At 40.6% G+C, this 14,616-nt stretch overlaps 1 protein-coding gene across 3 annotated transcripts in view; it reads right to left on the bottom strand.

Annotated features, from left to right (window-relative positions):
* Positions 1-282: 282 nt before the first annotated feature.
* slc16a2 (solute carrier family 16 member 2) overlaps positions 283-14,616 on the bottom strand; it is a 34,661-nt gene continuing 20,327 nt past the window's right edge. For 2 of the 3 annotated variants that reach the window (XM_049028303.1, XM_049028306.1), the window contains exons 5-7: positions 13,889-14,117; positions 6,809-7,060; positions 283-5,086 (exon numbers count right to left, since the gene is read on the bottom strand). In XM_049028303.1, coding sequence (XP_048884260.1) covers positions 6,828-7,060; positions 13,889-14,117 — 462 coding nt within the window. In that variant the 3' untranslated portion in view covers positions 283-5,086; positions 6,809-6,827. The remainder of the gene's footprint in view (positions 5,087-6,808; positions 7,061-13,888; positions 14,118-14,616) is intronic. The other variant, XM_049028304.1, reaches the window with a different exon arrangement.

Raw genomic sequence — 14,616 nt, 5'->3', positions numbered from 1 at the left:
TTATGACATCTTTGAAATAACTCATTACTAAAATTTTGATCATTGGAATACACATTTTCGCTCTTCTTTGGAAAAATTCCTTATCACAAAAATTGCAAACTGTAATATTTTACTTCCTCTTCTTTTACAGTACCTACCAGCCGCATGGGCAGCCACTGGCCTGGCCTGGAAAAGGTTAGCAGTTTAAGTTAGAGGTAAGAGTTACGTCCCAGGGAGTCCATAAGGAACAGAAATGAGAGGATGTGTCTCAGATGATGCCATACAAGTATTCTGGCTGCAACATCCACTGCAAACACACACATTTATTGTTCAGAAAATTACAAATAAATTTTTCACAGGGTTACACATCTGTTTTATTTCATTTATAATAGAAAAACAAGACAATTATACTGTAGAAGATCCAAAATATTTTCCGGTTAACATAAAATTAGTCATCTAGCAGCATAAAAAGGTAACTGACTTAATGATCCAGAATTATTGTACAGGTTTTACAGAAAGAACCACAACCATTTTTTTCAGAATGGTGTCGTAATCAGAGATGTTCTGTCCCGGTATGAAGAAGTTACAGTGTGTTGTTCCACATATAATATAGAAATATATACAAAAAACAGAAAACGGCATTTATTAAATTACAGAAACATGTATTTGTAGCTTGATTCTCAGCATGTTTGCTGGAATTTTACAACTGCGTTCTATAAAAGAAGAAAAGCTATAATAATACCACCTCTGCACTCTTAAGCAGATTTCCTTTTTTTGTAGAATTCAGATCTTGGCTGCCAAAAGTGGCTGTTAAATTGTATAATTAGGGATACATTTTATTGAAAAATATATACTTAGACACGTAGGAAAATATTTCAAATTAAGTTTCCCTGGAAATTCATCCGCAAGCCTTCCTGTCACTGCAAATGCTGTTATGCAGAAAAAAAACTAACAATTTACAATAGATTCCATAAAAGATTTCCATGGAATTCTACCAGCATGTGCCATGTTACATCATTTGTCTTTTTTCCAGTTGCAGTTCATAATTTCAACAAATTTTGAAAAGCGATGAAAAGTCTAAATCTGCATTTATAAAAATTGCAATAAAACAATAAGATAGAATTAACTTGACTTCAATGATTATCTGCTTCTCAGAAAGAGACCCTATAATAGTAAGAAATCCAATAAACATGATTTTTTTAAAAGCACTGGAAAAAGCTGACTCATAAAATCCCAGGAGTAGGAATATGCTAAGTGTACAGCCATCCTGGTCTGAGTGTGCTCTCCCTCGGCAGTGAGAGCACTCCACGCTCCACTCGTCAATCATAATCTCCATCAGTCGGGCAGCTACATGCATGCATAGTCCATGATTAAGACAATAAAAATACACAATAATGCAGAAAGCAAGGCAGATACAAAAAATAAATGTCATTTTTTATACTCAATAACGACATTTTTGGTAACTTTTGGCACTTTCCACAATTATTTATATACATATATTAGTATCGCCCATTTACAAAAATGTAAGTCTACCCCTTTGTTTTTTTTTCATCCTTTTTCAGTTGTATCAATTGTTTTCTTCTTAAACAGCTCAACATCTCCCTCCAGAAGTTCCTTCTAAGAGAAGGAAATTTAATGACTTTTGCGATCATGCATGAGACAATGTGGGTGGTTTTGGCACAAACCATGCCTTCCATGGTCCAATAGCAAGTAAAAGGACAGAATGCAGAGATACAGGGATTGGTTTAAGTGCCAAGTTCCACTGAAGCATTCCACGATTCTGCAGAACAACTTCAGTTCTTGGCATGGACAATATGCCAAAATGCATTCGAAAATCTTTTTTTTGTTTGTTTCACATTTTTGTTATATAATTTGTTACTGTAGTGCAAAAAATTTGTGTGTATCCCTCGATATACTGTACATTTGTTCATATCTAAATTACTTCAAGAGAAAAGTCTATCAAATTTTTTAAGCGCATCTAAAGTGCAGCATCAGCGGGTTAAACTAAATGTTTTAAATGACACTACAGTAAAATCTCTCGACAGAGAGCCCATCGCCAAATACCCTTTGGCTAACTATCCTCTCTCATTATCTACAAAAGAAAATGAATGAAACTGGATGAGGAGCACAATGCTGAAGACCCCAGATACACATTACCACACCATAACCGCGTGTTTAAACGGCAATCTCTATTTAACATTGCAATATATAGCAAAACCACATTAATTGCTGTCATGCAAAGAAGCATTCAAACAAGGTGCCTAGAACCAAGTGCTTCACTTGTAAACAAAAGATTAAAAAAAAAAAACGGTATTTTCCTTGATGATAGAGTAGAGAGTAGCAGAACCGTACCAACAGAATGGAACTGAACGACACTTTAGGTGCAGGTGACTCTGAAAGCGTCATCTCTTCACAGAAGTACAAATGACCAAACATTACCCATCTTTGTTCACACAGCTATATACTAAACAAGCACTGAAGGTTTATTACTGGACTTAAATGCAACTGCTTACAGTTTAATTGTTTACCTGTTTCGTTTCTAGTGACTCATAATGTAATAAAATGATAACCAAAATGTAGTAATTCATAATTAACTTTTGATGTAATAAAAACTCCTTACTTAATAATGTAATGATATTTATTCACATATTAAGGTGTTACACTATGAGCCTCTAACATTTATTACATTATCTCATTATGAATCGCTACAAAATTTCAGTTGAGGTACCTTGTTCTAGGGTACAAAGCACAGGACACCCCTTTTACTATAACTAACTTGCAATCTTTCGGGCACATGATCAACTTCTTGACTCACAATCTACTGTCCTGTGCTGATTTTGACAATCATGTGACTAACCGGCATTCACAATATCTCTGAGGTATGTGTTCATCCCTCGATCAAAGATTCGCAGGACCGTTACATCTACTTACTGACTCCTAACACTCCTTAGCAACTAAAGCGTCCCAGAACAATCTCACCTTGAAATGAGCAGAAGTGTCACGTGACCAGAAATTATACCAAAAATAAAAAATAAAAAACTGCCAACATATATTTGCAATATAAACCAGTCTCTGACTGCAGTTTTTCAACAGGTAACATCCTCTGAAGACAACACAAAAAGGGATCGGAAAAACAGGTAACGGAATGACTAATGAATCCTGAGTGATATCCAGCCCTGTCGCTGGCACTGAGCCGAGGGCCAAACGTTGTTGTTCAGTTTCCCCCTTACATAAATACAGCCAGGGAGGAAAGCAACGCCCAGAAAACAAAGCATTGTGAATAAGATAATGGTCAGAGGAGCAATGGGCCACATCTAAACATTCTCTCTTACGCATGAGACGCCCATTCATGTAAAAAAAAAAAAAAACACACACACACAACATAAAGAACAAAGCCTAAGATAGAGGCACTCACTGACAGACGCTGGAGGTGTACATGTAGGTTGGTCTTGAACTACCAAACCAGTCACACCAGCAGCTCTCACGCGGTACAAAATAAAAATACAAGAGAAATCATACTGCGGCAAACTCGCTGTCCACACAGGCCACTCCTTCTGGAGAGTTTGCAGGCACACGTGCTTTTGCTGATTACAATGCCTGATGCCAAGGCAATACCTGAAAAACTTTGTTAACACATCAGTGCCTGTACAAAGATGGGCAGAATGGAAGGTCTTCTCACTAACAGCAGCCCACGTATCCAGCCCTGCAGGACTGCACTACAAACGATGACACAACCCATTTCCGGAGCCACAGCTCTCACATAATCCCCATGTAGTGAAACTTATAACCTCCTTAAACACTTCACGACCCCGAACGATAGACTACGAGTCATTCTTTGACACAGACACACACACACAAAAAGCCAGATAAGTCAGCTGACCTTGCTTCTAAATCACCAAACCAGCAACAATTTAAGCTGCCTACCGTCCCTAAGCAATCATCTGCAGGACATAAATTATCTCTCAACCAAGGCTGTGGTGACGAGTCGTGCTGGGAGATTGGCTTTAATTGAGAACGTTAATTGTTGATTAAAAAATGAGCTTGCCGGTTTCTGCTTGTCACAACACACAACCTCCAAGAAGGGGCATCTCTGGGGTTAAGTGCACGCTAAGGGGACGCCCAGTAACCCATCTTAACTCCGTAACTAAGTATTGCAAAGTTCTGCATATACCTACATGTGCATAATACCCATATACAGGTGACAACATACAATCAAAATGTTACATATAACCTCAAAAACGTTTGGTTTTCCAGACTATTACACTATTGATAATTTGTTCTTACATTGGGGGGCGAGGGGGGGTCTTCATTCTCATTTCATTAAGATCCTTTCAAAATCGGAACCATTTAAGAACATACCATGCTTCATTTCACAAGACATAATTTGCCAATTTAAAGTGAAAATACTCGAATATTCTTACAAAATCTGCAATGGCAAAATATTCTGTATAAATTTACCCACGAATACAACAAAATTGATATATATATTTTTTTTAAAGTGCGAAAAAGCATTGAAACCAATCCTACAATTCCGTATAACCAAATGACAGACTCAATCAAGCTGGAAGCATTCTTGTGTCGGGATTACGCCATTTTGTTTGTTTTCATTCATACTCTCTTCCTAAGCATGAATCTCAGTTAAAAGCTAAAAAAAAAAAATCGTTCAGAAGCACACATAGGAATTAACCACTATCACAGACATGACAATTAAAGAGCCGAAATAAATCATGTGAAGAAGCAGACCCATAACACAAGTGTGTCAGAAAAATCTAACTTTATATGGAACACAACTTTTTCAGGGGCCCAGAGACCAACATCGGCCTTCGCCAATGGCCCCCAGCCTTCCACCCGCGCTAGTATGACCCCTACCCGTCTCCATAATCAGCAGCTCGTGAGGGTAGACTGTGCAACACGGTGCCCTCGAAGTTCTTTGCGATGCAAGGTCCGATGAGGTTTAGTGGGTTATGAGGGAAACAAGGTTGTATGATTGTTGGCTTGCAGGCCAAGGTCTTCCAAATGCGAAAACATGCTTAGTACAGTGGGGAGAGCCTTGATTCCACACGAAGGGGTCTAGCATGTAATCATGTGCCAGGGGTTAGCAGGATTCCTGTGTGTAACAAAGGAAAAGAGAGTTTTGATTAGGTACATAAACCTGTTGACTTTGGTTCCTGTTTAACTGACGCCTACATGAGCTGTAGGATGCGGGATGTTAACACTGACATCTCATATAATGCACATTCAATCGTAATCGCAAGCACCCCCAATAGTCGGCTGGGTCAAGATTGACTTGGGAGGTATCTAATTTTTCATATTGCCCAGAAATGCTGGTATTATGCTGGTATGGGGTATTATTGTAATTTGACAGTGTTTTCATAAGCAGCCCTGTTCTTGCATTTTGAAACCTTGGGGATAAAATACATTGCCCCCCCAAAGATCCGGAACACAGCGGTTTACCATGTTAGAGTAATACCACCCAAGCCTACTTGGGATCATCAATAAGTTTTGCTGACACTTTTTTTATTCTGTCACAGGAAAACTTAGTAAGTTATGCTGTTCTAATGATTGGTTCTTTATCCAGTGAATGTTAAAAAAATCAATGTAAAGTTTACCTCCACTGCTTTTCCCTGAGCTCTGCATGTGCTTTCCAAGATAATCATGATAATTTGTCTATGTTCTCGGACTCACTCGGACAGTGTGGAACTTCATGAGAAATTTCTCAAAATGAATGACATGGAGAAAAGTGAACAAAATGTAGTTCTTCCAACTTATTTCACAGACTATACTGGGTTCTGTTTTGGTGCTAGTTTATTTTGGGTACATTCTCAGCTTCCTTTTGCTTTATAAATATCACAATATTTATCACAAAAAATTCCCAAAGTGATATTTGAAATGTTTCTAGGGTCACGCAGCCATAGACTGTGTACCATACTAACCTAGACACATTCCACTGCAATTGTTTACAGCTATTAATATTTTCTATGACAATGATAAAAAAAGCCAATATTACACCGAGACAATAACTACAGAATTCCTATCAGTCATAGATTGCATTTACTGTAGTATGAATTAGCATTAATTGACACCAACCATTTCAGGCTCACTGAAATCCACGAATGGATGGTATCTATAGCGAAAGCTACGGACCTTCCAAGGAGGCGTAGGGGAGACTGAGGGCAATTCTAGATTTTTTTTTTCCCATTACAATTTTTATAAAATGTACAAAAATAACAAGGGGGAAAAACAAAATAATTTTTTCCTTTCAAAGTATATTTGCACAAGTTTGCTAAACATCAGTGATGCAGGAGGATTACAGTACCCTATAAAACTCACCCCATTCGTGAACTACCCCCAGGCCCCCCGACATAATGTACATAGCAAACAGAATAGATATAAATCTTTAACATTGTCATCAAGTCTTTTTCCTTAAAATCACACACTATCTGTAATGAAAACACAGAAGAATAAGAAATTTGAGCGATGTTCTGCATATTAGAATAGATAACTTACAAATTAATAAGCCAAAAGCACGATACTTCTAGCAACTGTTGGACAACAGTTTTGTCTAAATTTTAGCCTAACTAAGGTTACACTGTCCATTGTAAGAAAGTGAATCTTAAACTAAGGCTAATCTAGATCAGTGCCAACAGGACTCAATGCTTCCCAGACTAACTGAGCAATAAAATGTTGAAGCCAACAAGAACAGGTCAGATTTAGGAAATTTCACAACTGGATCCATTTTCTACAGCATGGCATCGGGCTTTCAAAGTGTAATTCAGATTCAAACGGCAAGGGTCAAAGGTTAAAAGGTGGAGTCCCAGGGCCCACCCACCTTTCCATAGTGACCTGGTTCAGATGTGCGTCTCCACGTCGGTGAAGCCGGGCAGCATGTCCCCGTTGGCGCAGTGGCTGGGATTTGACAGCATCTTGTCCGAGATCTGGTCCGCGTCTGAGCCGTTCTGAGCCCTTTGCATCCGCAGGTGGATGAGGGGAACGAAGAAGAGCACAAAACCCCCCACCATGGGGGGGACCCCAGCAAGGTAAAATGCCACATGGTAATTCCCAAAGTAGTCATGGAGGAGTCCTGAGGCAGGGAGAATACCAGAAAAAATAGATAGAGATAATAATCAACAATGCTGGTAATGCATTATGTAATAACACTGTATTATGTAATAACACTGCATTATGTAATAACACTGCATTATGTAACAATTTTTCATTAGACACAATTTTGGGAAATTTAAGGGAAAGCTTCATGAAATTAAGTAGTTTGTTACCTCATACTCAAGATCTTTCGTTGAGTAATGAGTGTTTCTCAAATCCCTTGGTAAATAGTTTGTAGCCTCATTCATAAATTAATGAGTGATCCGACCCACGTTATTTTCTGTGTCGTTCTTTATTTGAACTTTTGCGTGCTATTCTGTCACAGACACACGTCACCCAAAATGGATCACAAAAACACAGTGATGCTCTTTTCGGACAATGGAATGATAATAATAATAATAATAATAATAATAATGATTAATAATTATGACATCTTTTCAAGCTATTACAAGTCATACCATGCAATTGCTTCACACTAATGTTCACTGCAATGTACAGGGACATAACCAATTTTTAAAACTCAGCAAGTAGAGCACTGCAAAGCAATGCAACAATGCAAAGATCAAGGGTTTAAATCCCCAGGAGCAAACATAAATCATGACCCTTCCTTCTAGTGCAAGCCGCTTTGGATAAAAATGTCTGATCAATGAGCTAAATATGAATGATGTGAAGATCAGAAGATGAAGCTTCAGTAGATGTTTTGACCCCGAGTGAGGCACAATTGAGAAAGCAGAGGAGTCAGTCAGTCAGTCCCTGGAGTGGCTCAGGTTACCACTCCGGTGGTAACAGGATCGGAGCAGGTGGATGTCTAACTTACAGAGCCAGGCACGACCTTTTCTCTAGAATTATATATCGGACCATGATGAAGTTATTAATCCACATCGGTGGTCAAGGTTTGTCGTAACGAAACATTCTACCGATGTAAAAATCATCAATGAGTACAGTGATGTTTATTTGGGTATTTGACAGTAGTATTTCCCAGTGCTACTGGGAATCATACTGCACACCAGCCTTCGTTTATGTATGTTTCCATGACGCAACGCATTTTGACGGCAACACTACTGCAGAATGAACTCCGGTATACTCCATTTTGGTTATTACCACCAATTAGCTGTTCTGATCCTGCCGTAGAAGTTAACCAAACAAGCAATATGGACACTTAACTTGTCTATACTTCACTAAAGTAGAACTGGTCAATCTCAAGTAAACAGTTCGTTTAAGACATGTCTTGTTGATCGTGACACTTACAATACCCTCGATATGCAAAAAATATAGTGGTGCAATTCAGAAGTTCACCACAGTTGGAGACCACTGTTATAGAGGAACTTGCAGGCTGCCAATTTAATATTTCCCATTGAGTAACATTAACCCAGTGGACTCAGGTAGAAATGACTGCTCTTTGAATTTTGAGTGGGCTAACTGGAAAGTTCTATTGTGGGAGGGTGCAGAAAAGGGTGGGGGGGGTGGGGGGGGGTGGGGGGGCGTGAAGCAAGACTCACATGACCCACTGCCAACATGCCAACATCTGGTTTCTCCTGCGAGGATCTCCTCTTTGTATGTGTCCGAGAGAATAGGAGGACACTCAAAATCACCATGGAAAAGGCATTTCTTCTACCCCTTTATTTAGTTGCAGCTCCCCAATCTACAGCGTAACCGCTCACCCCACCCTCACCCTTATGGTTTGTGCATTTATAGCCTGTAAATTCAGTGTACAGGCTAATGATCTGCAGATTCACAAAGCCAAGGCAAGCTGTTACAAGCTGTTCCCCTTCTGAAGTTTAAAGTACGTAAGCGCGATAGCATGTTCGCTCGGGCCTCAATCCCCTGGGCATCTTCAGAACGTCAGGGCTGACTGCTTTTTCAGGGATGACCAATCCAGAAAAAAAACACTGCCTGTCCAGACACGAGTAGAGAGAACATTATGGGGACACGGTGATGTGATTATGTTGAAGATTCTAATCCACCATATTTATTATCATCCATATTTACACGATGACATAAACATCTTCACTGACCCACATATGACCCACAACTCGTCCTATTTTTCCATTACCTGAGCTAGCCAGTGGAAATCTCTCTCAAATCATTTTGCATTTACGTGCAATTAAACACTGATGAAGTCACTGTTGCATCCATACTTCCTATTTTTAATGTTTGCCTGCAAATGAAATTTTATTTTAGCGAGCAGGAATTTGGCAGAGACGTACGGATGACTCATAGGAGCATCCGGGGCTGAGGTTTCTAGCAGCAGAACGGATACAGATGTCTGCATGTGGTGCGAATCACAGCTCCCAAGGCACTGTGGACTGCTAACGGCATCCTGCTTGGCAAAAGCTTTTAGCTTGCAGGAATGCAAGCTTCCACTCATCACTCATGACCTGCAGGACCCATCCCTTCCCTCAGGCCAATTCGCAAAGCTCTCCTTCACAGCTGTGGACTATGACAGACTTAGGGGGTACACACTCACTGATCCGTACTGTGTCTAAGCATGATTGACCCCCAAGGTCCAGTTCGTTTACCAGAGCGATCTGCTTGATGAGGTACGTCCGGGCACAGTTAGTCGGACTCAAGCACAGTACGCATCCAGTGTGAGTGCTAACTGTGCCCGGCATGGAACACAGACATGACGGTTGATGTGACTGACACATGCATGCACACATGTACACCATGCATGAGCGGCACCAGGAAAGATATTATCGGGTAGGCTGCAGAGATCACGTCATTTCTTTTCTGCACAACTACACTGTGAAAGAAAGTGACGTGTACAGATCAGGTGATGACATACATTTAACAAACATGCTGGTAAGGGCTCACGTTGGTCTACGGCGCGGTTTGGGCTGATGAGAGCATCCAAGAACTGGATGCAACAAAAAAATTACCTGCAGCACAAACTACAATGTGTTGCATAATAGATAAATCCATAAGAGGACAGAGTATCATTATGCCCAAAATGAGTCCAAAACATATGGACATTAATCAGGAACTCGGTTATGCGGTGCGATAGTGCTGTTCTTCCTATGTTTGCTTCAACACAAGAAATGGCACGATGATAATGAAAACGTGCTCGGGCCGGGAAAGTGCAATGTGACCAGCGGGGGAGGGGAACAATCGTGCTTGGGCATGGAACAAGGCAACCAGGTCAGGTGTGAGTATGCCCTTATTATAAAAAGGCAACCGTAGCCACTGATGGGAATTTTACTTACAAAAAATGTTCTGAGGGCAGAAGGAAAAATGACTGGTTCAGAGAGATAACCAATCAGATTGTAGAGGAGGTGGGTCCAGGCAACAAGAGGCGGTGAGTCCAAAATCTGGTTTATTGGACCCGTCTCCTCTACAGTCTTCTCTCTGAATCATTTTTCCTCAGAGCATTTTTGTTAAAGTGAAACTCCCAAAAACAAGAAACAGTGCTACGCTGGACCCAAGAAGCTCCAGTTGACATTGTGCCATCAACTTACTAGACTGTAATGGATGTTAATGTGAATGAAGATGAAAGGATAGCATTACACTTTCGGAAACTTACACAAGATAATATCAGCATCAGGGCTTGCAAAATCGCTAGCCCGACATCCCAGGGCTATTGTGTCTTCCAGTCGGGCTACCAAAATCTATCTCAGCCCTGCCTGTCTGGCTATCATAGGAAGGAAAAATATATGTCAATGCTTTTGAATTCTTTCGCAAATGTAGCTGGGTAATTATGTCATTTTCGGGCATCGATGAGACACTGTCAATATGTGAAATACTGAAATCGCGTTTGAATTCGCGCATGTTTTTTTACTTTCACTTTGCAATCGCGTGAACTGTGTATAGAAAGCGGCAGTACTGATTGGTCAGTGACGGATTAATACTGATTGGTCAGTGACGGATTAATTGCGCACCAATTCCTCTGACATCGTCATCACTCATTGGCTTACTATTCAAACGTGACGAGTGAAATCTCCAGCAGCAAGCTTAAACATGTGATAGAGGTTGATTGCGCAGAGAATTTAAATAAATTGCTGACCGTTTTGTATGTGCATGTATAAAAATAAATGGATTTACGCAGGTATTTTAGTTCTGCTGAACCAAATAAGACAGGTCAGGGTGAAGAAGGGACAGCCAAAGAAAAGCCTACGACAAAGCGGAAAAGTTATGGCAAATCAGACTATGAGGCAGAAAGAAAGCGCAGCTTTTTGGTTTCATGGACAAAAGAATTTCTGTGGCTGGAATATGACAAGCTAAATGACATAATGTTCTGCCGGGTGTGTCGTGAGTTTCCCTCGATTTCTGACTCGACAAGCGCCTTTGTTACTGGGACCAGTAATTTTAGGAAAGACCCCATCAGAACCCATGAGAAATCTCTGCATCACAAGAAATGCATTGGTGCTCAGTCTGCAGCATCTTTCCCAGAACAAACACCAATTGCAAAAAACATACTAAAAATAAACCAAGCACAACAAGAAGTCCTGAAAAAGCTGTTTAGAACAGCGTACTATGTTGCAAAGAGTGAACTACCATTGGCAAAATTTAGCAGCCTTTGCAAACTTCAAAAAGCATATGACCTAGATCTTGGTTCCACTTACCTCAATGACCATGCTTGCAGAGAGTTTACTGGAGCAATAACACAAACTTCAAGAGACCAGATCGAAAAGGAAATTCAAGAAAGCAGGTTCTTATCCATTCGTGCAGATGGCAGTACAGACACTGGTATAATAGAACAGGAGTTGGTTCATGTCAGGTATGTGAGAGATAATGGTGACATGTCCACATACATGATCCAATGTCAGCCAGTCAAGAGTGTAAATGCTGAAGGTATTTTAGAGGCTATTGATGAAGCAGTGAACACCATGGGTATCAGAGAAGACACATGGAAAAAGAAAGTAGTGTGTGCAAATTTTGATGGTGCTGCAGTGATGATGGGTGACAAAACAGGAGTAGCTGGGAGACTGAAACAGAGGATACCCCACATCATAACAATCCACTGTGTGGCACACAAATTAGAGCTAGCCGTGCTGGATAGTGTGAAAGGCTGTGAGTACCTGGTGAAATCTGAAGATACACTGAAAACCATCTTTAAAATGTACTACTATTCCCCAAAGAAGCGAAGAGAACTGACAGAAATAAGTGAACTGCTAAATGAGAAACTGGCACATTTCAGTGGCCGGAAGAGCACATTGTGGCTTCCAAGCCGGCTGACATGTCTGAAGGCTGTGGAAAAAAAATACACTCCCACTGTTGTTCATATGGAGAACATGGCAGGAGGAAGTGATGTCAAGCCCGAGGATGCAGCCAAGGCTAAGGGGGTGGTGCAGGAGATGAAGACTGAGAAATTTGTTCGCTTCCTGCATTTCATGTTGGACTACAGTACCATCTTATCCAAGTGCTGTACTGATGTTCAGCATGATAACCTAAACATCACACGAACAAATCAGTTAGTTGAGAGCACCACATCACGCTTACTCAGCCTAAAAACAAAACCAGGAGAATACCAGAAAACCTCGGATACAAAGTTCACAGCGAAGGAAGATGGTGGCATTTGCTACTGTGGAACTCAGCTCACAAAAAGTCAGCGACCTGCTAGAAGAGGTGAGGGCACAGTCAAAGACACCTTTGGTGCAGAGATTCAGAAGATTATTGACAACACAGTCAAGTACATGGACAACAGTTTTAAAAATCTGCGTGAAAAGCCTCTCTCTTCTTTCAAGGTTTTTGACCCTTCCACTCTTCCCTACCCCAGAGAAGATCTGGCAAATTATGGGGATGAGGAGCTGGATTATCTTGTCACACATTTTGCCAGTTTGCTAGATGAGGAAGAGAAAGAGAAAATTCCACAAGAATGGATGGATCTAAAAAAGTGGCTTGCAGAACACCGGGGTAGCAAGGTAGATTGCTTGTACAGAGATCTCCTCTCTGAGAATCCAGAACACCTCTCTCATATCTTATTATGCTGACACTTAGTCCATCAACAGCCATCTGGGATTTTCTTGCATGAACCGAGTGAAGACAACACATGGTACCTCTCTACACCCTGAAACACTGAATGACTGCATGTAACTCTCCATTAATGCGGAAACAGTTGAATCTTTTTGCCCTGACAAGTCAATTTGTTTCTGGATGTTTTCTGGAAAAGGTTCAAGACACCTGGATCATAAAACCCCGACAAGAACAAAGAGCAGTGAAACGGAGGCCGATGCACAGGAAGAGGAAGCTGATGAAGGAGATGCTATGCCCTCAATGTCAAGTGGCATTCTCTCATCCGTGACTTCAGTGGAAATTTCAGATTCAGAATCTGACAGACTGATTCATGTTCTACACAGTTCTTACAAGTTCATAGAAATTTCTGTTCAATTAGAACCAAATATTTGAGTTGATGATTGTAATTTTTATACAGTTGTTGTAATTTGTGTTTTAACAATTTTTTGATTGATGTTTTGTTTCCTTTACAATATTATACATTAAAAATAATCTCTTTTTTATTCAGGCTACTTAAATTCATTTTGGGCTACCAGAAACTAAAGGGTGTCTGCCCGAAGGACTACCAGGGATTTAGAAATTTTGCGAGCCCTGAGCATATTATGAGCATATGCAAATTATGCTTATAATATCAGTTTGTATTTACAAAGACATGATTGTGGCAGAGCTCTGAGATAAGACCCAAACCCACACGGGAAGCACAGCAAGATTATCCTATTCATAAATAAATAATAATGCACAAATATCACCTTGGGCTGCTTGTATTGTCAAGCAGCGAAGGAATTAGACTGAGAGGTTACAGATGTATAAAAGTCAGAGGCGCCAATGCAAGATGACAATGTGGCGAGGTGGTACTGACCGGCAATGGGAGGTCCAGCAGTCATGGGCACTGCCATGAGCCCCAGGAGGTAGCCAATGGCCTGGGAGGCCTGCATGGGTCCCACCAGCTCGAAGGCAATCGGAGCCATGATGGTGATGAAGCAGCCGTCAAAGAGGCCCAGGAGGAGACAGACGACCACCAAGCCTTCAAAGACACGGCACTGAGGGATCATCACCGACATGAGGCCCAGCACCATGAAGGAGGCTACCTTGGGAGAGACACCAAGTGGGGGGTGGGGGTCATACACTGTCTTCCCTGAACATTTACATTTCTGTGGTTCCTATTGAAAAGAAACAGCCAGACTCCTAAAACAGCGACGCTACCATAGCAACGACAGGGCTGTAACAATTCATCGATTCTATTTGATGTACTAACTGTCAAGGCTGCAGTATGATTTTAATCGGCTCAATTAACAAACATTGATTCATATCATTAAACTATGCTGCTGAAGAAAAACTCACTCAAAGCCATCTAGAGAATCACCAGCAGAGCAGAGACTGATACATTGCAGTACATTATGTAGCTCAGCAGATCCGTGTTCCTCCATTTTCAGAGTAAATTATGCGTACAGAAATAGTTTGTTGCTGTTAAAATACTAACTCAAGACAAAATGTACGTATCTTATGCAGAAATTGTGCTTGAGACTTTATTTTGAAGCACTTTCTGTAGTTTTTCCTATCATTCTTTTGTTAAAATAAAAAAATTTA

This window comes from Brienomyrus brachyistius, chromosome 10, assembly GCF_023856365.1.
Source record: "Brienomyrus brachyistius isolate T26 chromosome 10, BBRACH_0.4, whole genome shotgun sequence".
NCBI lineage: Eukaryota > Metazoa > Chordata > Actinopteri > Osteoglossiformes > Mormyridae > Brienomyrus > Brienomyrus brachyistius.
This window is presented reverse-complemented; position numbering and strand designations above follow the sequence as displayed.